Here is a 24,006-nt window from a genome sequence, read left to right as displayed (position 1 = left end):
GCAGGCCGAATTGGATGCTCCAAAGGCCCACGGGCCATGAGCACTGCTGTATAATTCCCTTGTGTCTTGTTGATGCTAATAGCATCACCACTGTCTTCAGCCTCACCTTTGGTAGCTGATTGTGTTTATTTGTTATCCAGTTTGAAGCCTCCCACAGCTCTTTGTATTTCAGACAAAGGTCAAGTAAGAACTGTTCCTGGTTTGATGGTAAATTGTAACATTTTACCTTTAACCTTTGAGATGCAACGAGGAAATCTGCAAACATACGCCTCACTGACCTCCAGTCGTCCTTGGAGAGGTTGTATAGGATATTCATTTCGTCGTCTTCCTGCAGCAGGCGGTACGCCGCGCTCACGTGATGACTCTCCAACACCGAGCGGTCGTTGTACAGGATGGCCGTGTCAGACCTGAAACACAGAGCTGTGTTACCATAGAACAGGGGTCACCAACCTTTTTGAAACCAAGAGCTACTTCTTGGGTACTGATTAATGCGAAGGGCTACCAGTTTGATACACACTTATGCGGTGTAATCGTTATTATTATTACAACAATATTATTATTACAATAATATAATTACACCGCATAAGAAGAGGAAGAAGAGTCTTCTTCCTCTTCTTATGCGGTGTAATCGTTATTATTGTCCGGCTGGAAACGACGCTCAGTGAAGGATGGTCCGCCCGGACAATGTCGGGCAGAAATCAGGAGAAAATCGGGAGGGTTGGCAAGTATGTATTAAACACAAAAAACACTTTACATTTTAAGTGTTTATATATATGTATTGTCATTTCTAAGTTACATGTAAGTGTGATTTAAACAAGAATAGCTAAATAAATAAATCTATATATATAAAAGCTCACTGGTAAGTGCTGCTATTTGAGCTATTTTTAGAACAGGCCAGCGGGCGACTCATCTGGTCCTTACGGGCGACCTGGTGCCCGCGGGCACCGCGTTGGTGACCCCTGCCATAGAATCTGTGCTTCAGTGCAGTGGTGCCGACGTGTTCCCAGCGTTTCATTTATTTACAGTTTATTTCACATTAAACTTAGAGCTTGTGCAATGTGCCGAGAATACAAAGTGTGCAGAAGTTTCTGCTGCAGTCTGGGAACTTCCCACACCAGAGGAGGAGAAGAAAATCTATCAAGTCATGACTTTCTGCAGCAAATACATCAAGCTCACTTCAGTTCGACTGGACACGACCCTGCAGGCATGAGAGTAACTCTTCTCTGTGGCTTTCAATCAGACATAGAGCTAGAAACACAGAGGCACAGATACATTTCTGAAGCACATTTAAATGACGTAAGTCTGACATGGAAATCTGGTGGAGGAGGAGCCACATATCAGAATCAGAATAAGAATCAGAAATACTTCATTTATCCCAGCGAGAAATTACATGCGTTACAGCTGCTCAAGAAATACTTCAAAAAAAAGAACAAACACCAAACAAGAAGAAAGAAGAGCAGAAGAAAGAAAACATACATAGATAAGTAAAAGACCTTTAACCGTTAACCAAAAAAGGACCAAATACCAGTGCACACATAACAGGGGTAAAAGATAAAATCAGATAATAATAATAATAATAATAATAATAATAATAATAATAATACCATTACTACCACAGCTATTTACAACAATAAATAATAATAATATTACTACAGATATTTACAACAATAGAAGCTGACGAGTTACAAGTTATGACCCAAATCACACAAACTAATAAATACACTCAAAATGACAGAAAAATACACAAAATGATCCCATTGACACAAAACAACAAAAAACTACACAAAATAAGAGAAAAACACACAAAATGTTAACAGAAATACACAAAATGATACCAAAAAAGACAAAAAAAACCTTTGTTCTTTCCCACATTAACACTCAGAGTGGTCTTTATTCTAAATGCTGACATAAATGTTGATAATTAAATTAAAATTAAAATTGTTAATCTCTGATGTAAGTGATGATGCATGCACTGAATTAATGGACCTGTTGAGATGGGGATAATGGTAAATTAGCCTCAACATATGCATTAACATATTAAATTAACCACAACATATCTAAATGTATGGCACTTTCAATGTACATAGATGTCAGTTGTGTGTGTGTGTGTGTGTGTGTGGGGGGGGAGTGGCTCCATTACACAGAGGGGCAGATTCACTAAAGGTTTAGGGGTATTAAAACGTGTGCAAACGTCACTCCACGCACTAATAAGGGCTACAAAGCCCAGAGAATGAGGAGTGTGCTGCCGCTGCGCTTCCCAATGTGCCCTCAATCCATTTTGTCAAGTATCCCCCTAATGAATATGCATAGTAGGTGGATCTCCTAGGGGGAGCAAAAATATGGGAGGAGGAAATGCAAATACATCTATGCAGGGGGAGCAATGCGATTCATGAAACCTGGAACTGTTTGCGGTGATAGTTTTAGTACCAGTAAATAGTACAACTGAAAAGCAGGTGCAAACACACACGCAGAGATCATTGCTGCAGTAAATGTAGACAGAAAACACAGCGCACTTGGAAAAAAGGCTCCAGTTGTGTGTGTGTGTGTGTGTGAGAGAGAGAGAGAGAGAGAAAAAACGCTGGATGTGCGTCCATCTTTCCTCCATGGGTCACTGTCTCACACACGCACGCAATCAGTCGCGCGCATGGGTGCGCGCAGTCACATCCACGCACATTTCTCCACTGTGGGATGAATAAAGAATATCTATCTATCTATTTATCATCTATCTATCTATCTACACTATCTATCTAGCTATTCATCTATATATCTATCTATCTGCTGTAATTCATCCATTTTTTTATTCGTTTCCTCTACTAACACCCCTAATTCTGCTGCTTCACATTTTTATTTTCGCTCACGCGCACTCATATTCACCCTACATGTTCATCACAACACATTCAAAATGGTCATTTAAATAAGGGCGGTCTGCACCAGTTCTGCATGTGTGCTAATCATTGCTGCAAACTTGTGAATTCCGTGCAGCAGGTGAGGAAACTGCGTCACTAAAGGATTTAGAAAAGCAACTGAATTACCACCCGTTATTTCAGATCTTAGTGAATCCGCCCGAGTGTACAAATATGGTTTCTCACTGCATGAACAATGATCCCATTCAGAGTCACCGCTATCACTACTTCTCAGAACAGCATGAAAAGCACAGTTAGATAGATTTCCTTAACCCAGACCTTCCTCTAAACAACAAAATTATCCCGATTAATATCGTATATAATTTTTTTGAGAAAAAATATCAAAATATAAGTTTTGGTCCATATCGCCCAGCCCTACCCATCACAGTAATACGTTTAGTCTTCTGCTCTGATGAACATTTAATTGAGTTTAAATCTTTTTTTTTGGTCCAGTTTTACCAAATATCATCAAAACATGTTCTTCAAAGCATACTGTGTGTGTGTGTGTGTGCGTGCGTGCTGTGTTTTCAATCAGAGGAATCTGCAGGAATCCTTCAAACGCAAACGAGAACAGATGTCTCTGAAAATGAAAAATGACTATATTTTTAGTCTTAAGATAGTTAATATACTGTTACTTTCTAAGTATGCAGCATATTAAGCTTATGGCTTTTTAATGACTGAATGATTGTTGCCTCTGTCTCTCAGAACTCATTAACGACAGTGGAGAGAAGCAGCCTGTGTGGAGGCCTCATCTGGACCCCGGTCCCGCTCCAGTCGGTTCCCAGTGTGCTGTAAATGAAAGCATTGATCGGAGCCGGCCGCTGCCATGCATTTTTGATCCTCTCATCCATTACCTTGTCTGAATGTGGAAGTTGTTCGTTGTTCCCGTGTGCTCGTAGTCATGCACCGCCGCCGCAAAGATCATGGCAAAGATCTCCAGCTCCGTCAGCCAGTGCTGGAAAGGAGAAGAAGAGGATGGATGAGGATGGATGAGGATGGGTGAGAGAAGCAGCAGGGGGTGGAGATAAGAAGACGGATCGTATGGAGGAGTATTTTGGTTACAGCAAGATGGAGGAGCCATTGACAAAAAGGAAGACGGAGCAATCAGCACAAGAGGAGGGAATGAGTGGAAATAGGATGGATGAAGGGAATACATCGCAGCACACAGATATGGAAAAGTATTGGGTTAGGGGGGGATTACGTTCCCGTTAGGGATGAAAGGAGAAGGATTGAGGAAAGGTTGGAGAAGCAAAAAGGAAACTTCAGATAAGACAGGCTTTGCTGGGATTCCTCCTCTTCCTACTCTTCATCCTCTAATCTGCATTGTCACTCTTATGACTCACCACACAAGGCAAATATATCATTTAAAGTTTGTATATTTAAAAAATCCAAGAGTTTCAAGTATGAAAATATCATTTCAAACTGTATGAAATCTCACTCCATTTCAACGCTCTAAACCATGTGTCAAACTCAAGGTCCGCTGGACAAACCATCCAATTCGGCCCGCGGGAAAAAGTAGAAATAGAAAAATTAATTACAGTGTAAATTAACAAATAATTCAGTTGCAGATCTTTCAGCCATTCTAAATACAATGAAACTCCACAATATTTGGAGGATGGCAATTTTCCCATGCATGACTGCAGTCATTTTAAATCTCAAATTGTTCAAAGAACTCAATTTCACTGAAATTATTTCACATAATTAGTCCCAAATTACATAATAACTGGTCACAAAATCAAGGAATTTTAATAGAGATTTTGGATTTTGTTGGCGCCTTACATACTTTATGTATAATTTATACATTGAAGTGCAAACTTGGGGACATTAAAGGTCCTATATCATGCTAAATCAACTTTTTTGAGCTTTTAACCTTGTTATAATGTTAATTCCTTATCAAAAACACCCCCAAAGCATTATTGAGCTTCCTTCCTGGATCTCAGAAATCCTCACTAATCCTGCTCTCTCAGCTGCTGCTCTGCCTTCTTCTGAAAAACAAGCTGTCAGTCGTCACTGAAGACTGAACCGCCCCTCCAGGAAGTGCCTGCTGCAGGTGTACAGAGTAAGTACCAAATGCAAGTATATCCAACTGTAGCCGCGGGTACAGTACAAGCGATGCCCCCTACAAACCATGCAAGCAACTTTTCAATGCTCTGAGCCGTTCCATTTTTAGTATCCGTTATATCGCTTTGTATCGCCTTTGACTTGAACTGACATGTTTATGACACAATGCGACGTAGCGGTTGGACAAAACAAGTTATTATCACCTTAAATGCACTATTCCTGTAGTTAATAAAGATAAGGAGGAGAAGAAAGTGACTCAGCAGCTTAACACTCCGGTGTTTGAAGCAGCTGATCTCCGCTGCTGCTGCAGCACTGCACTGATCTCCAGAGCAAGGCATGAATTCTGCGTCTACAAACATGCCTCCCCATGAATATGCATAAGTAGGCTCGTTAAGTAGGCGAGTTTGGAAAAATAAACCTCAAATATTATGTTGGCGGCAGTGGCTTAGTCCGTAGGGACATGGGTTGGGAGCCGGAGGGTCGCCGGTTCAAGTCCCAGTACAGACCAAAAGAACGGAAGTTGTTCTGGTAGCTGGAGAGGTGCCGGGGCACTTCTCAAGCACTGCCGAGATGCCCTTGAGCAAGGCACCGGCCCCGAACACTGCTCCCTTCATTGTAAAGCAACTTTGAGTGCCCAGAAAAGCGCTATATAAAACTGATATATGTTGTTGGGGTTCTTAAAACACATGGAGATGGGTGAAAAACAGCATGATATAGGACCTTTAAATAATCAAAAAACAAATGAAAAATAAAAACTAAAAATAGGACAAGATTTGCATTAATTGAATATAATGCATGTAAACTGCTACTTGTTAGAAAAGATTGGAGACCAGTTTGGCATTGTGTTTGAATGGCTTAGAAGCAGGTTAGCCTGGTAGGAAAGGTTGGAACGGGAAATATACAAGTTGAGCATTAATTTTAACTTTGAATATGAAAAATAACATGATATAGGACCTTTAATGTTGAAATTGCTTGTTTTAATGCCTAAAATCTGCGGCCCACTTGAAATCAACCTACTTCATCCACACCACAGCTCATCTTTGACAATCAGACCATAAATCTCTCCTCTGCAGTCACAAATTTTAAATGTGTGTGTTTTCTTCACTTTGCGATTCCCTGAATGAAAAGTGTGTTACAAATAAAATGTATTATTAATATTATTATTATTACTTCTTGTTTGCCCTTGAACCAAAAAAAAAATGAGCTTGACACCCCTGCTCTAAACATTTGAGCAATATTTAAAGTATAAGAAATTGTGCAAATGTAAGAAAAACAATTTAATTACAAGGAAAAAAGACATTTAGACAAATAAAAAAAGTATTGGTTAGAATTTATTCCTATAGAAACTAAACATTCAAAGGACAGAGGAAGAACTAATCTTTATAAGTGATCATTGCATTGAAGCTTCAGGTCTGCTTTCAGCTTAAAGCTGTAAAATGACACCAGGATTGGTAAACACCGACTTGGGGATTTGGCAATGTTTAATCCTCTTCCCAAATGCTGACATTATGGCTTCTTCACAGGTTAGGGTTAAAGAAACTACCGGTAATTCAATGTGCAAGTCCCTTAGCATGTAACAGTGCTGGATGAGCAGGCTCAAAGGCTAAAGGGGTGGGGCTGTTAATGGGTCGTCTTATAGGCCAAATCTTACAATTTGACCAGTATATGGAAATTAGGATTTTTGCTCTTTTTGGCTAATAGTGCATCCATAGTTTAAAGAAGTCTGCTGACATGTAAATAACAGCAAACAACAACAAGCCTCAGGATCCACTGCAAACACACTCTGCGATGTGCACGTCATCATGGTGTGCACGTCGATACCGCTGAGTGATCAGCACGTTTGCAGAGAAGCCGATGCAGGGCTGTCGGTGTTATGGATCACCTGGTGATGCTTGATTAAATGCAGCCTGCAGGGCCTGCCAGGTGATAGATGCTGCTCTCCCAGGAGCCTCTGGCTCCACTCGTAATGGGGTTTAATACACGAGGCCCCCGCCCGGAAAAAGGCAGCGCTTTGACAGCTGTTGCAGCCGCCTTAATATGGTGATTAAATAAAAATGTATGACTTTCGACCTCTGTTTGGTGTTTTTATTAAAGCAGCAACAGAAATATCTGATTTGGAAAGATAAAACTGTGCTTGTTGTTTTCAAAGCTGAAAACTAAAGCAAACCTGGATTTAAAGGTTGCTTCTCATTAAAAAAAAAACCAAAAAAAAAACAACAACAACACAGAGTTAATGCACTCTCAGATTATAAAGGAGCAGCCATATTTAGACGCTTCACGCCAAGCAAAGCTGCAATTAGGCGAACGTACGCCACCAAATCCCTGTGACTTCACAGAATAAGCCCAAATCTCCAAAGCTTCCCTTTTTTTAATTTGGTTTGCAGCAGAAACAATCTGCTGACGTATACTTACCACCATCCCAGTCTTCAGTAGAAGGTAGTGCACGGTCTGCGTGACGTCGGCGGCGTGCATCAGGTTGTGGTAAGGGTTTTTATGTTTGCTGTATCCCACTTCAAGAGCCTCCACGAAGGACACCACGGCTGAAATCGGGATCTGAAACAGCAAACAGTGAGAAGACAACGTTGACAAAGCTGTTTGGTGATACAAACAATTAGCACGTACACATGAAAAGGATTGAAGCATCGATGCCAAAAGTTCTCAAACTGTGGGCTGGGACCCAGAGTAAGTGGGTTGTGGACTGATGTAAAGAAAAAATGCTCTTAAACATTGATTCTTGAGGCAGTTTTTTAAGCTGCTGTTTATGTTTACAGTCATCTGAACAAAGGGCTTGGCAATATATATGGAGATTTCCTCACATGCATTATACAATAAGACAATATCATTTACATAGAAATAGCTTTATTTTGAAATAAAATAATAGTTTTAAGAGTCGCTACACTCTCTGTTTTCTCCTTAATGTGTCACACATATTCCTCTCTGGACTGCCTCCCTCCATCACGACCGGATCCTGCCAGAACACAATCCGGCACCTCCCAGATCTTGACCTGCACCTATTTGTGGACACTTGTGTCCTTTCTGTATGGAGTTTGCATGTTCTGCATGGGTTTTCTCCAGGTGCTTTGGCTTCCTCCCACAAAAAAGACAAAAAACAAGACTGTTGGGTTGATTGCAGTCTCCAAATTGCCTGTAAGAGTGAATGTGAGTAGTTGAGTGTCTGTGTGTTGCTCTGTGATGGACTGGTGCCCTGTCCAGGGTGTACCCCAACCTAACGCCCATTGAGAGCTGGAGATAAGCACCAGCAGACAGAAAATGGATGGATGCGTATTTGGACAGCTGTGTCTTTTATTGAGTTGAAAGTTGTGAGGATACATGGGGCTCCATGTCCTGTTCTTTTTATTTTGCTGTTTTGGACAAATAAAAAGATAAACACATTTTATTTTCCTTTTTTTTTTTGGTGAGTTGCTGATTCATTAGAGGAGTTATGGCCCTATGGGTGTAAAAGTTTGTAAATGGGTTTCTGTGTTCTGAAAGTTTAGTGACCTTTGTGATGAGTGGCTAAATTAGCGGTGATTTTGCGCTGTCTGTGGTGCAGAAACATGGCAGATTTGACAGCTGTCGCTCAGAGCGAGAGACAAATGTGCTCCGTGACGGGCAATTGTCCATGCTTCTTTAAGGCTGAATCATCATTCTTTTATTAAACTTTTAGGTTAATTGGTTGTTTGTGTTCACATGATATTATTGGCCCATTTAGTTATCAAAAGGCTCTTTAAAAAAAGGAAAGTGTCTATTTGTACGGTTGCCGTACGGACAACCACCGGTGCTGTTGGTACCGTTATCAAAGTACAAGAGTAGCGTCTTAGGGTTAGGGTTAGGTTATAACCCAATGGGGAGTGAGTGGGGGGGGGCGGGATGCTGGAAGGGGGCCTTGGGGTTGGGGGTTGGGGGTCGGTGGCGGGATGCGCTGGGTGCTCGGCTGCTTGGGGCTTCCTCGGATGTGTGTGTGGGGGGTGGTGGCTGCCTCTCGGCCTGAGATCTTGGGGGCGTCTGGGGGGCTGCTCGGCCGTGGGGCAGTGGCTCCCTGGCCCCCGCTCTTTCTGCTGGCCTGGCTGCATCTGCGGGCCCAGGGCAGTTCCTGGGTTTGCGGTAGCGGTTTTTGCACATCTACTGGTCTACGATGCACTGGCACGGCTTGGGATGTGAGATAAAACTCATACTGGGCTTAACTTTAGACACGTTTATCCCAAATACCTGCTTTAGGTACTACCACTCACTCATTCCCCCTGTCCACAGCCACCAACTTTCTAGCTAAGCTTCACACTTGTCACTATACTGGCTTGATTACACAACATAATAAGCACAATATGTTCTACAACTTCACACCTCACCCTCACTGTAAAATAATCTATTCTTCCCCACCCTTTACATTTCCTACCTTGAGTCTCTCCTCCCTGCTCCCTTTCCCCTCCCCCCCTCCACCTAGGTGTAACACTGCTCTCCCTTTTTATATCCTCCCTATAATAAAATATTTCTTACCTTCCTTAGGGAGGGCTGGTGATGGTCACAATTAAGCAATAAAATAAATCAATTTATTATTAACCCTAACCCTCACCCTACGAGAAGGATTTATTAAGGTGAAAAAATTACTTAGTTCTGCTTTAACGGATAAAAGGATGTAAGTTAGGTCCTAACACTGTCAAATAAGAGTCTTCATCCAAACACAAAGAAACGTTTGATTTCTCATTGAATAGGAACAAAAACCATCTTTCTGTCTTTACCTTAAAGCGACTGATGAGGTCGTATCTTGTGAGCAACTCGTAGAAAATAAACTTGAGGGCGTGCTCGCCGCTGGATTCGTTCAAAGCGAAGACGTCAAACGACCACTTGTCCACATTCTGTGTGGAGGAGTGAAGAAGTCAAACAGAAGTAGAGGAGCTAGAAGAGAAAAAGTCTTCCCTCTCTTTAAAAAGCCCGTAGCTTTGAGCGGGCGTCATTATTTCATATTGGTGCGGTTCAGCTTTGCCGTGAGCGCGTGTGTTCGTACCTTCAGCACAGATATGACAGACGCTGGGTAGCTGAGTCCCACCATGTTGGAGGTGCGTCGGTACATCCTGTGTGGGGGAGATAAAAAACATCACAGGCGGAGCAGCGAGGAGTGGAACCACACTGACAATACGGTGTTATGGCAGGGAAACATTGGTGGTAAAGGAATGCTGAGAAAACAGAGCTCAGGGTTTAAAAACCAACAAAATCAAAACCCATGAAACCAGAGCAGAACAATTCTAGGAGCTTCACTAAGCCAACGAAACTCCAGGTTTTGCTTGAAGATGTTTCACTTTTCAAATAAGAGGCAAACACACACAAGAAGAACTTTGTCACTATTTGATTGGTTTTCTACGCGATGATCCTTCTGGAGCTTCTGTGAGATTTGGAAAACTTTCTTAACATTCAACAGTTGGACCGTCATCTATTCTTGATCCTTTCTATACTACCTGACCTTGTACTAAGCCATTTTTGTTATGCCTTTAGAATTGTGAGGGAATATTAACCTACTCAGAACCAGTAGAGCCTCCTTTTCCACGATAATGGAAAACTCACAGAAAATATAATTCACTGCCTGAAACGGGAAACACTCATGTTTTGGAACAATATCACACATTTTCACTTCATTATTCACTGGTAATGAATAATAAGAAATGAATGGACAGTCATATATCACGTCAACCAATCCTAATGCATTCATGGAAAAATTTTTTTTGGTCTTTCCAGTGATAAATCATGAGTTACGATGGGATAATGGGAACTATTTTATACAAATTAAAGAATGTAGCAAAATCACAATGTAAGGAAAAAAGAAAGAAGAAGTATCTTTAAACTATTGATGTGTGGTTTCATGGATAGATGCCAGAGAGAAGTTAAACAATTTATTAGGAAAGAGATGTTCAAATTAAAAAAAAAAAAAATCCACCAGTTAAAATAGTCAAGCCAGAATTTTGGATAGTATCTATGATGTTTTTTGTTTTTTTTTAAACACTGTTTTTCTCATTCAACAGGTCGTTGAATATGTACAAGTCAGACAAACATTTGAAATCTTGTGCAAACTCTCGCCCTACAAAGGCGTTTTGTGTGATGTGAGCGTGTGTATTGTCAGTTTTGCACTTCTGAAGCATAGAAAAGTAAAAAAAAATCACTAAAAGGAGTTAACTCCATTACTCCTTATCAAGCATGTCTGGCATGATTTTCGGAAGTTTAGTATGTCAGTAAATAAAGTCAAATTATAGATAGCAAAGGAGACAAAAAAGGGAGGGAAACCCTGAAACAATAATTAACAGCAGATGGTACGAGCACATACTGTACGTATGGATGAGCGATCTACACGTACAGATACAGTTTTATAATCACTAACCTGTTTAAAACTGTTTTAAAATACAAAAGGCATTGGATTCCCACTGTATAGTGTTATAGTTTATTACTCTGGGTTTTAGTCAAAGACAGTCCACACCTTCTGATGTCTATCCTGTTTATTCCCCCCAACAGATTAAGATAGATTACAGATTACATGTTTGCATGTGACAGAGCACAGCAATGGAGACGGAGCTCTCTGAGCGATTGATTAATTGTGTTTAGCCTGATTTTCAGCAGCAAGGCCACAAATTTCTATATTTTTTTCTTTTTTTTTTTTTACATCACTTGACATTTCTCATGTGGTAGTTTCTGGTCGCTGTTGTTGTTACTAGTACTACTAGTAGTATACTAGTAGTACTAGTTTAAAAACTGGAGATGGGCGATATTATTGGTCCTTCGATATCATTAACCGATATTTAATATAGGTTGGAATCTGAATCAAGAATTTTTATTTAATTTTTTAAATTGAAATTATTATTTTTTTTTTTTTTATTTATTATGAATAAACATATCTTTAAATTAAAAAAAAAAACGTTTTGAATTATGTCATCATTGAACGTTGTTTTAAATTATCATCAATATTATTTTATCATTCCTCATTAATGAGTTCATTTAAATAAAAAAAAAATAGTTGTATGAATTTAGAAACAAATGACACTTCACATATGTATGTTTATCCCTCTGTTTATGCTGTTGTTGTTTTTCTAAACTCAGTGTGTGTCACTGATATATTCGTAAATTGCACAGCTGCGTGAATATTTATGTGACTTCATATGGAGTGTGAGAACGCGCCTGACACTGTGCTGTGACTGATAGGAGGCCGGTACCATTTAAAGGCCTGTGTACTGGAAAAAAGCTCTCATAAACGTCAATAAAAGAGAATAGATCGAAAAGAAAGAGTCAGTGACGTCATATTAAAATTACATTGTGGCTGGGATTGGTCAAAAATAATAATAAATAGTATTTTGTCTGTAGGAAGTTAAATGTATCCAGAGTTTTCATGGCTGAACCAAACTAAAGTTTCTCCATTAGCAGTGAGACGTGACGGTTGTCATCCATGTGAATGATTTAGAAGTAATAACTGCATGTTTAACTCATTTTTTCAGTGTGTATGATTATTATTTTTTTTTACCTTTCCACAAATATACCGGCCTGGACGGCGTGTACGATGCTGCGGAAGCGTGGCTTCTCCTCGGTGCGTCGCAGCATCAGGCCCATCTGTCTGGTAAAGGTGGAGGCCAGCCAATCCCGAACCTCCGAAGGCACAGACTCAGACTGGATGTCGCTGAGCTCATCCTCTGTGTCCACCAAACGCCTGCAGCAATGTGGGAACAATGAACATGCATTAGTGAAGGGATAACATAATTATCAGTCTAATAATCCAGTTTAAACCAACAACATACTGTATTTTACCCTGCTCAGCCAATGATGTTATGTGCTACGCAGGGTTGGAGTCCATTATAATTGGTAATTAATTACAATTATAATGTAATCATAATTGAAATCGTGATTGAAAAAGTATTTTTTATAAAAACTTTCAATAACAATGTAATTCGACACAAAACTTGGGAACCATGTTACAGTTCTATGGCGTACACAAGTAGTTAATGATTATCAAAATATGTCAGGTCTCTTGAGGATTATTTTACTATTCAAAGAAAAAAATTAATTGAGGGCTATACTGACGGAAAAAAGGCTCAGAGCAAAAATATGAATACCAATATTTTCATTGATTAGGAAGTCTAACAAGGGAACCAAGAGATGAAAAACAAATAATGTATTTTTTAGTGTATTTTATAGCTGATTTAAGACATGGATCAAACTGACCCGTTAGCATAAGAGATGCTAACACAAAGCTAACACAAAAGGAAGGTTACATTTTATGGGCTCATCTATTAAAGACTCAGTAATTGTGATTAATTGTAATTGTACTTTAGTAATTGAGAATGTAATTGTAATTGACTTTCAGGGGAAAAAATAAGAATTGTAATTTTAATTGTAATTGGAAAAAATGCTGGTCAACTTAATTGTAATTTAGTTAAATTAGTTGAACATGGATAATTGAAGACATGGAAGAGTAGGAAAACCGTCCTCAAGTTTCATTCGAGGCCACAAAACTGATGCCGTTTGGAAGGAATTGAAACAGCCGCTGCACAGACCAACAAACAAGTAAAGGAGACGTGTTTAGTTCATTGCAGTTTAAATCTTTACAGTTAAACACTGCACAGACACATGAAATGCAGTTTACTTTGCAGATGTGTTTTTCATCTTTGCATTTAAAAAGCTGTCTGTCAAATGTGCCTTCATGGAGGATTTGGTTAGAGTTTGCACATTTAGTCATTTAACTTTGACAGGAACATTTGTCGAGGTTTCGTTTATTCAGACAAGGCGTTTCAGGAAATGTTTACTGCCAGTCTTCGTCAGAGGAGTTCTGTTGATCGTTCAAAAAGAAGACAAAATGAATCTCGCTGGAACTAGGAACATTGGTCGTTTGCACATTTGCTGTGTTTTTTATGCCGTTGTTGTTGTGTTTTTTATTATTTAATTTGATTTATTTCATTCATTCATTCATTTATTTATTTATTTTTATCTATGTCTGTCCCACAATCATATATTTGCAATATTATCCTATGTTGGTATTTTTGTTCTTACTGTCTGCTATTCTATTGTGCTGCTGCAACATGTACATTTCCCCTCTGGAGATCATTAAAGGTCTATTCTATTATTTTCTATAAAGAACCATGTCGTTGCATAACTAATAACAATAGATTTTGATGTTATTTACCACAGCTGATGTATTGCTGTCCATCAAGCAATATTGCCTCTTACGTAACCTGTGAACATCCCAGGCCTCTGGAAACACTGGGATGCAGGGTTCAAATCCAATTGTGTGCTATAATTCTCCATGGCTATCCTGTTTTGTTGACATGTAAAAAGGATCAAGAGCAAAGCTCCGTAAACGCTCTCAACCAAACCCTATTTCACATGGCGAGGAGAAAGCATCCCCATCGCGGGGATAATCGTGACGCGACACGGAAAGTTCATCCTCCTCCGTCCTGCAGCGTCCATGCCATGGCTGACCCTAATCTGCCTGGATCAAGATGATGGGAGGTTTACATAATTCTATAAGCCCACGTCAGATCCCTCATCCTGGACCTTCTACAACTATTGACCCGTGCCGACCTCGTTTCTCCCAACCCTAACCTCAGCTTGAAGATGATTTAAGACTGACCGAAAGATCGGCAGATCAGACAGTGATCAATGCTTGATGCATCCTGTGTCAAACAGGCAGTTACTCAGCGATATATTCCGATAATACATTATCAATGCTAATACCGAGCTGACGATATCAGTGGGCCGATACTAGGAGTACCAGTCAGAAGCGTAATGGCTTTATTACAGATCTATACACTAGATACTAGACTTGATTTTTAATTTGTTATGTAAAGACATTTTGCCTGAGCTTTTCATAGATTTGTTAAAAACTCAAAATTGGGGAGAAAAAACAAGTTTGTTTTTGGTTGATTACAGGCCACAGTAAGGTATAGTTATCAATTATTATGTAAATTAGGCAAAAAACAACACTTTTGTTAACAATTGTTGTGGTCAATTACATATTTTCAATTACAATTACGTCTTCAATTATCCATTACAACTCAATTATGATTACGTTGACCAGCATTTTTTCAATTACAATTCAAATTACAATTATTTTTCCCCTGAATGTCAATTACAATTACGTTCTCAATTACTAAAGTTCAATTACAATATTTCACAATTAACCTTTAATAAGTAACTCAATACAACGTAACCTTCGTCTTGTGTTAGCTTTCTGTTAGCATCTCCAATGATAACGGGTCAGCCATGTCTTAAATCAGATGTAAAATACACAAAAAAACATGATTCATCATCAAATTTGTTTTTTCATCTCTTAGTTATCTTCTCAGGCTTCCTTATTAATTAAAATATTGGTAATAATATTTTTGGTGTGGGTCTCTGAGCCATGTTTCTGTCAGTATACCCATAGATTTCAAATTTTTTTAAATGGTAAAAATGATTCTGAAGAGAACTGGAGGTAGTGGGAAAAGTTGATATGAAATATATTTGAATAATTGTAAACTACAAATATGTTAGCCATAACTATAACATTGTTCCACCTGCTTGCATTTAAATACATTGTAAATGACAGTTTTTATAGAATTTTCATACTAATTATAATTACAAATGTATGATTACAATTACGATTACAATGGCTACATATTTTTTACCATCACAAGTCTAACAATGTCATGATTGTAATTAATTACCAGTTATGCAATTACAATTATAATTGACCCCAACCCTGATTCCCAAAGATTAAACAGCCATCTGATCTGTTTGTGTGTTGGCTGGCTGTTAATGTATTTACGTTAGTGGAGGTCTCACTAAGACTAAATAAACCAGTGAAGTGTTCCCATTCATACGTTTCCCAGCCCCGTCTGAACTGTTCCTCACCTCGTCTCCTCGATGTAAACCGATTCCAGCACGGACGCGGCATACTCCAGGTTCTTCTTAAGGTCGGCGAGGGAAGCCTCTCCTCTCTCCAGCTGCTTCACCAGACATCGTAATCTAAAACAGAGACACAACCACCATTTAACAAATGGGATTACTGCCTCTGACTATGTTGACATGATCTGTCAACTTCAACTGATATTAGATTAGCCTCTCTGGGGTTCAGCCTGCACGGGAACGGGAAGTAAACACTGAGACATTTCAGGTAAAACAATGATACAATAAAATGTGCTTTTGGTTACTCATTGCTCACATAATTTTAGAGAATAAAATCAGGTTTTAGGGACAAAATGTGAGCTGGGAATAAACTGTACAAATATGCAGTTGATAAATTTGACCTATTTTCAAAAACTGCAACTGCATGTCACAGCAATACCAAAATCTCAAAGTTCATCCCTGCTAATTCAGTCAATTATTATTATTATTATTATTACTATTATTATTATTATTATTATTATAATTATTATTATTATTATGGACTATAACTATTAAATTCAATTCAACTTTATTTATAAAGCGCAAAATACAACAAAGTCATCTCAAAGCGCTGAGACTAGAAACAGACTAAATGCAAACTCAAGCCATGACAACTAGAGATGTAAAGATTAATCATAAGGCAGTTAAAAATCGATTCAATGGTGTCACGGTTCACATCAATACTGTGGAATTGAAATCACGGTACTTAAAAAAAAAAATATATATATATTTTTTTTAATTTATTTATTTTTACAGCAAAGGGCGTTATCTGTTTAGAATTTGAAATTCAGGACGCACCACCGTGTTTTGAATCAAAAGTGTGGAAGCATTATGGCTTCCCCAAGACAAAATGAAAGAAGTGAGAAGAATGCAAAGAAATCCAAGGTAAGAGGAGCACAGAGAGGAAAGGGAGAAACAAGAGATTAGGAATGAAAACCACAAACTACATTTTCAGTTGAAGTTTTAAAAAGAAAAGGAACTATTATGTAGTTTTGCATAGTTTACTGTAGAGCCAGAATTTAAATGACTACACTTCTTCGTCATTTGTACTATTTCTTTATTTATTTCATTCAGGGTTTATTCTTAAATAAATAGCACTGTTTTGCATAGTTTATCAATGAATTCTTTTGACAATGAAAGATAAAAGAAAATAGCACAGTATTTTTATTTTTATTTTTGAAGACAAAAAAAAGAATATTTTTCAGTCATCATTTGTCTACAGTCTCATTTTTTTAAATCATGACAGAATCGTATCGGGAGTTGAGGGAATCGTTACATCCCTAATGACAACTTTACATGAAAATATCCTCAAACAATAAATACTAAATCAAAAATGCTTTTAAAGTCGAAAATGAACCAGAAACAATTTTGTCCAATCAGTTGATAATTGGGCGGGACATGATGTTAAAAGAGCCAATCAGGAGTACTGTATGTTTCCTTTGTCACAATGGAATTGGGGAACATTTCAAAGTGAATATCAGAAGCTCTACACACGACAGAACTATTAGATCACAACAAAAGTGAGTTTGGCTTCTTTCAGAAAATATAAATTTTAGAAGTTGTTATATTTAAAAGTTGAAAAACATTCACCACTTCTTTATAATTTTGAAGCACAACATCATGAATGTGCCTCGGTTTAAACAGAAACTTTACAACATAAAACAAAAAAAAACACTGTGCTTCATTGTTTTTGTTACTCCATCTTGCTTATTTTTCATCGTCCTGTTAAAGATCATATTCCTCTCCCCTCTGGGTAGACCAACAGTGACTCCATAATTCATCTCGGCTTTCCCTGTGGCCAAAGGCCGTCTCAGATCAATGTGTTTTTGTGTTATTCGTATCCTCTGAAGACCCAGAATAACATGAAAGCGAAAGGCAACTTAAATTTTACACGGTGCAACCTCTGGCAGTCCACCACCTGCTGCTGGGCTGTGGGTCACACTCTCTCCTTCACAGCCAAAGCAGCGAGCGGCTACACTCCGTGCTGAATTATTAAGCAGAGGGGAGGGAGAGCAGGAAATTTCCAATGCCCTCATTGATTACAGCAAAGGCAATTCATAACAAGCAACAGCGCTGCAGTCTCTCACTGGAGTGAAAGCCCAGTGACGCTGGAATATACGACTGCAACTCTGAACCCTGATCAATTTGTAAACTAATGTCGGCCCGGAAAAGAATATCAATCCTCAGGTTAGAGGTTCCATGTCATGCTATTTTTCACCCATCTCTATTTGTTCTAAGAATTTATTTTCCCAATCTTCCCTGTTTTCCAGAGTTTTAGCCTCTGAAAAGTCACTTTCTGAGCAACTCTACACAAACAGGCTGATTTGTGGCCTTCTTATGCATATTCATGAGTGTCTATAGATGGGACACTGACTTCCTCCTCCCACCCACTCCGTAGCCGAGCTCATGCTGCTTTATAAACATGAGACAGAGCGTGGGGGCGGGGCGTTCACCGGTACATACATAGACTGTAGAAAATACATACATAGCACTGCGCGAATGACTCTGAAATGCTCACCTTCGTGGGCGTGTCTGTTTACATAATCGTAATTTTATTTAATTTTTTTATGGTTATCAGCCATATGAATTTAAAATCATGAATTATTGGATCAGTTCACCAAAAAATCCAGTAATGTCAAACATTATCTTATTTGCCCGTTTTAGCGGACATGGGATCATCTGTAACGGTCTCATTTACAGACCACGGAGTCGCCGCGAGAGAGATTCATCGCCTTTTTAACAAGCGTTAACCTAACCACTCGGAGCATTGCCCAAAACTGTGTCATGTTTTTCTGCAGTCAGTGCCTTCTCCTCGCCTTTCTCTCTCTTTTCTGTTTCAGGTGTCGTGAAGCTGAAGCTGACAGTTCCTGATCTGTGGTTCACGGCTCAACTAGTCTGGGAAACTCTGATGTTCTATCTCTGTATCCTGTTCTGTTCTCCTCCTCCTGTCCACTAACCCCAACCAGTCGAAGCAGATGTTCTCCACCTCTGAGCCTGGTTCTGCTGGAGATTTCTTTCTGTTCAGAGACAGTTGTTTCTCCCCACTGTCGCTGATGCATGCTCATGTGGATTTGTTGGGTTTTATCTTTTTTCTTAAGAAAATGTTGGATTTTGATAGCGCTTTGAGATGATTATTGTTGTAATTTGTGCTATATAAATAAAGTTGAACTGAATTGAATTAACATGGTTTCTGCTTTTAAGGTTGAATTTATAGAAGCACCAACAGACCATATTCAAATTTAGATTTGACTTTGGGTCAGAGCTACAGACTCACTCTTTAACTGTCAGTCGCTGTAAGGGAAAGCTTCCTAACAATAATAATAATAATAATAATAATAATAATAATAATAATAATAATAATAAAGGTTTGACTCTCTCTAATTTCTCCACCTTTGATGTTTGTGCTTTTTCTCAAACTGCAATGTGAAGTGTATGCTTGTGCGTTTGGGTACATCCTGCTGCCCAAATGACGTTGACGTAAGTTTGCCAAAACTGTATCCATGTATCCTTATTTTAAGTCATAGTGTGTAATTGCGCTCATTCCCCACAAGCTTGAGTGTTCAAGCTTGTGGGGGTGTGGCTTTGGACGGAGCATTCGGAAGGGAGAAGAGGGGGTGGAGCTAGCTTAAAACTTGCTAGCTTTCTAAAATTGTGGACTGCTCCTTTAACAACATTATTCCTAAATTTTGCTAAATCTGGCACTGATCTGATCAATATAAACTGTAAAAGGTTATATTTGCTGAAGACCATAAAATAAACAATAACAATAACTCCAATATTTATGACTAAACTGCAGTCGTTTCATCCATTATCTCGTTTGTCATACAGGAAGATCTACGCTCCAGTAGCACCTCCTGGAATAAGGCTCCTGAAAACAAAAACATGTTGATATGAAACATTTATGAAGCTCTTTAGCAACAACAACCACAGCAGCTGCTGCTGCAGCTATTCCAGGGATAGGAGGGAAGTGGACGGATGGAGAAGGAGCCCGTGTGTGATTTGCCTGTTGCTAATGATGGTTATTAGGAGCAGCTGTGAAGCTGCTGCTGATACACACACATGCCCGGCTGCAGGACACAATACAGGCATTTCCTCCTCTGACTTTCACGTCTTTTATCACAACATGCTGTGTTTGCCCAAATTAGCAACAGGGAGAAAAAAGCCTGTTTATGCGTGGGCTTTTGTTCTCCGGACATTAAATGGATGTTTGAGCAGTCATTTATTAAATAAAAAAAAGGAAAAATAAATACAGTAGATGCTCAGCGAAGGGATTTCAATTAAAAAAAACACTTCACTCTTTAATTATTGGACAGAGAAATTTGCTTTTTTGTTTGTTTGTGGCAGATAAAAAGCAGCAAAAGTGGCTTGACCTGAGCCAAGCTGCACAACAAAAGACTCTGTCTGCCAGGCAAAACTAAATTAGCTGAGCTCGTTTCAGCTGCTACCATTACCAATGGAGCTAACGTGACGGGTTAATAGCACTGAGTAACACCTGGGCTCCCAGCCAGCTGAAATATTCTGTTTGCGCCAAAGCAAACAAAGATGATGGTCTCACAGAGACACAGCCGAGTGGTTTTCCAGGGCTGACTGTGTTTTCTAATGCCTGGGACATTCCTGCACTTTATACTCTCATCAATAAGCAAAGTCCGATTATGTGAGTGTTAATACACACCCCACCCCAGCACACAGACTATTCACCCTCCTCCTCTGAGGAAGAAGACTGTGCAGCATCAGAGCCAGAACCAAAAGGCTCCAGCACAGCTTCATTCTAGAACCTGTTAGACTGATGAACAATAATCCTGAGCTCTGATGCTGCCACACACCCACACAACCTCATCGGCCGTGCCAATTCTCTCACATTCCATAATATACTGTGTATACACACATTTCTTCTTCTTTTTTTTTTTAAAAAAATTAAAATGTCAATGGAGAATGACAATAGAAACCTCAAACCTTAAATATTACGAGATGCAGGTCCCTTTTATTTGAGTCATGCAGCGCAGAAAAGTTGGGACGCAGTAGATCTGCTCAGATTATTGACCATTGGGGTTAAAGAGTCTAATCTTTGTACTGAATAAGGACTCATAATGTTCTGAGAGGCTGCACAAAAGTACATAAAGGATGTAAAGTCAGAAAACTCACAATTTCTGTGATATTTTGTGTCGTTTTGTTGACATTTAATGTATTTTAGAATTGTTTTCTCTATTACTTTTGTCAGTTTGTGTTTTTAGAGTCATTTTGTGTATTTTTGTGTTGTCATTTTGTGAAATTTTCAGTGATTGTGTGAAATTTTCAGTGATTTTGTGTGTTTATTTAATTTTTGTTTGTCTGTAAGCAGGATTAAGTACAAAAAAAAATTTGCAATATTTTAACAAAACATTAACCTTACACTTTAAAAGATTCCATTAAATTTTGGTGGGGATCTGGATCAATATACTGATTTTGGATGAATAAAAAAAAAAAAAAAAAATAATCCCAATTTCTTATTTGTGAAATTCTAAAAATGAATATGTTGGTTTTTTGAATGATCAATCTTTGACTCAGTTATGTCGAGTTGGTTCCTCAGCTACTCCACTGAGTTTCACTGGATCTGGATTACACATTGCGTTCATGTGAAAAAAGGGGTTGCCCATACGTTTGGACCGACTGCAATGTTATTAATGAGGATAGAAATTCCTTCTAAGCTTTTAAAGTGTGAATGATCATGGTACAATGATCAGGATCGCTGATCCAGATAACTACCAATATCTGGCAAAGAGGAGATTTGGCGCTTCGAGGAAGTCTGCATTCTCTCTGAGTGCTTTCCTCTGTGTCCATTTGTGCATTTCTCATTTTGTGTATTGCTGGAGTTGATTTGTGTATTTGTTTTGGGGAATGCACAAAGGTAAACCTGCAGGCCACCAGTTGCCCATTTCTGCTATAAATGAAAGCAAAGACTACATATTACAACAGTGTCATAAATCTACCTCCAGCTGTATTCCATCTCTATTTACTCCTTTTTTTTTTTTCCTACTTCTCTCTTTTTTGCACCAAGGGGATGCTGCAAGCTGCCCCGCCGGCCCCCAGGCGCACCAACCAGGCACCCCAGAGCGCGCCAGATCGCCTTTCCTTGATGCCATCCGCGCAATGCGCCCCAGACCCCCCCCACCAAAGGGCCCAGCCACACCGCAAAGCCCGGCTCACAGGGCGCCGCCCAAGCCGGGGCCACCCGGGGCCGCACCCGCAGGTATGGCAGGGCGCGGCCCCTCTATATTTACTCCTAAAGTGTATCATATAGACTATTATTCATGCTGCTGAACAACCCTTCCATCCATTACCTTCAGGTTCTTTACTATGGTTTGTCATTTTCTCAGAGAAAGGGAGAAAAAGAGGCAATATTTCAACATCTTAGCAGGTTAAATGAATACATCATCTCAGTAATGTGGTTTTCTTCCTTGAAAGTTGTACATTTTAGTAGCCACGGGGTCAAACAGAAGCTACAGATGCCTGCAGCGGGAGTTCAATCTGACAATGACAGCATTATTTGTTTTGCCTGCTTGCTGCACAGAACACGGAGGGGAGATTACGCAGGAAGTCACTTTGTCATCTCCTTGCCTTTTCTCACTGCTCCGATGTTTGGGCTCAGACTGACCGACTCGGTCCATGAGAACTCCCAATGCCTCGACAGATGCTGTGACAAGTGAGTGTAAGACAAAGAAGAGGGAGGAGAGGGTAACCTAGCGACGGCTTTTCTTCATCACTACAGTGTTGTCAAAAGAAGAAACAGAATAGAAAGCAGGATGAACACCCACCGAGGAAAGCATGATGATGGTGAATGTGGCTCTGTGAGGCGTTTGAGTGCCTGATTCTACAAACAGCAGCATGCAGGCTTGCTCCTGTGACATCCCAGTAGCCCAGACAGGGTGTGATCAATAGGCTGGGGTCAATGCAATCACACAGGGACAGATTAGCCTGCTTTCAGGGAACACACACAAACACTCACTGCGGCTGATAAGCAGGAGCGAGGCCCGTCAGCAGACCATAACACGCTGCCTAAATTTGCGACCGTGGGACAGAGGACGGCACCTGTGGGGTGGGCGCTCCTACACAGAGTGAGGAAAACAATAAAACACAAAGACGATCTTGGCCTGATTCTCATCGATGTACAACCGCTTGGTTTATCTAATCTATTGTGATTAATCTAACAGATATAGATCTGTTTTAATCAGACGTTTGACCTTTACAGACACCGCAGAGCAATTTCAACTTTCCAAATGATTTGCATGTGCACAAAGGCATAATGGTATTCAAACTAGAGCTGGGACAAACAGTGTGGAGTTGGCGTGTTCTCCCTGTACTTGTTTTTTAATTGGTCGGCTCCTTCTCACAAGCTAAAGTCTGTGGGTGTGTTTCAGGTTAATTTCACATGGTTATGTAAAGTTGAAATCTGCTTTGTGCTTATTTCTCAGTGATATGTTTGGTTGAGTCTAACGCCCCGAATCCAAACTTGGGTGAGGTCCTTGATTGGTCGTGTTTTAGTCATGCTTTAGTCGTTTGTTTGGTACTGTGTTCTGTTAGTCTGGTCTTTGTCTGTGGTTCTTGGGTCCTGTGTGTTTACTGAACCCCCTGTCTTGTTAGTGTGCTTGTGATTGGTAAAAGTGCGTATGTCTTCTTCCTGTCTCCACACAGGTGAGCCTAATTTCCTGAATATCTCCTTTCACTTATTAATGGGATCCTCAGGTGGTAGAGGGATCGTCTTCTGATCGAGAAGTTGGGGGTTAGATCCTAGTGCTGCACCTCTCTATGTGTCAAAGTGTCTTTGGGCAAGACACTGAACCTACGTTGCTCCCAATAATTGATTAGCGCCTCGCATGGCATCTCTGTCCCATTGGTGTGTGAATGGGTGAATGAGCTGATAATGTGAAGTGCTTTGGGACTACCTCAGTGATCATAAAGCGCAATATGAATCAAATCCATTTACCATCTCTCAACGCACGTTTGTGGAGGTCAACGTGTTTGACAAACTGTGACGTAGTGATTACTCCAGGAAGTGATCCATTCACGTGACTCTCACTAGTTATATGAGGTTAAATGGTTTCCATGGTAGCGTAGACTTAAACGTTTTGAGGTGTCTTCCTTGTTCACATCAAGGCCGTGTGTGGCGTAAGATGGG

At 39.7% G+C, this 24,006-nt stretch overlaps 1 protein-coding gene across 7 annotated transcripts in view; it reads right to left on the bottom strand.

Moving 5' to 3' along the window:
- The window catches only part of pde1cb (phosphodiesterase 1C, calmodulin-dependent b), a 140,463-nt gene that overhangs the window by 16,500 nt on the left and 99,957 nt on the right, over positions 1 to 24,006 (bottom strand). For all 7 annotated transcript variants that reach the window (XM_028472734.1, XM_028472732.1, XM_028472733.1 and 4 more), the window contains 7 exons: positions 15,822 to 15,935; positions 12,460 to 12,642; positions 9,967 to 10,033; positions 9,701 to 9,817; positions 7,377 to 7,517; positions 3,758 to 3,858; positions 279 to 407 (listed from right to left, as the gene is read on the bottom strand). In XM_028472734.1, the coding sequence (XP_028328535.1) occupies positions 279 to 407; positions 3,758 to 3,858; positions 7,377 to 7,517; positions 9,701 to 9,817; positions 9,967 to 10,033; positions 12,460 to 12,642; positions 15,822 to 15,935 (852 nt within the window). The remainder of the gene's footprint in view (positions 1 to 278; positions 408 to 3,757; positions 3,859 to 7,376; positions 7,518 to 9,700; positions 9,818 to 9,966; positions 10,034 to 12,459; positions 12,643 to 15,821; positions 15,936 to 24,006) is intronic.

This window comes from Gouania willdenowi, chromosome 17 (genome assembly GCF_900634775.1).
Source record: "Gouania willdenowi chromosome 17, fGouWil2.1, whole genome shotgun sequence".
Classification (NCBI taxonomy): Eukaryota; Metazoa; Chordata; class Actinopteri; order Blenniiformes; family Gobiesocidae; genus Gouania; species Gouania willdenowi.
This window is presented reverse-complemented; position numbering and strand designations above follow the sequence as displayed.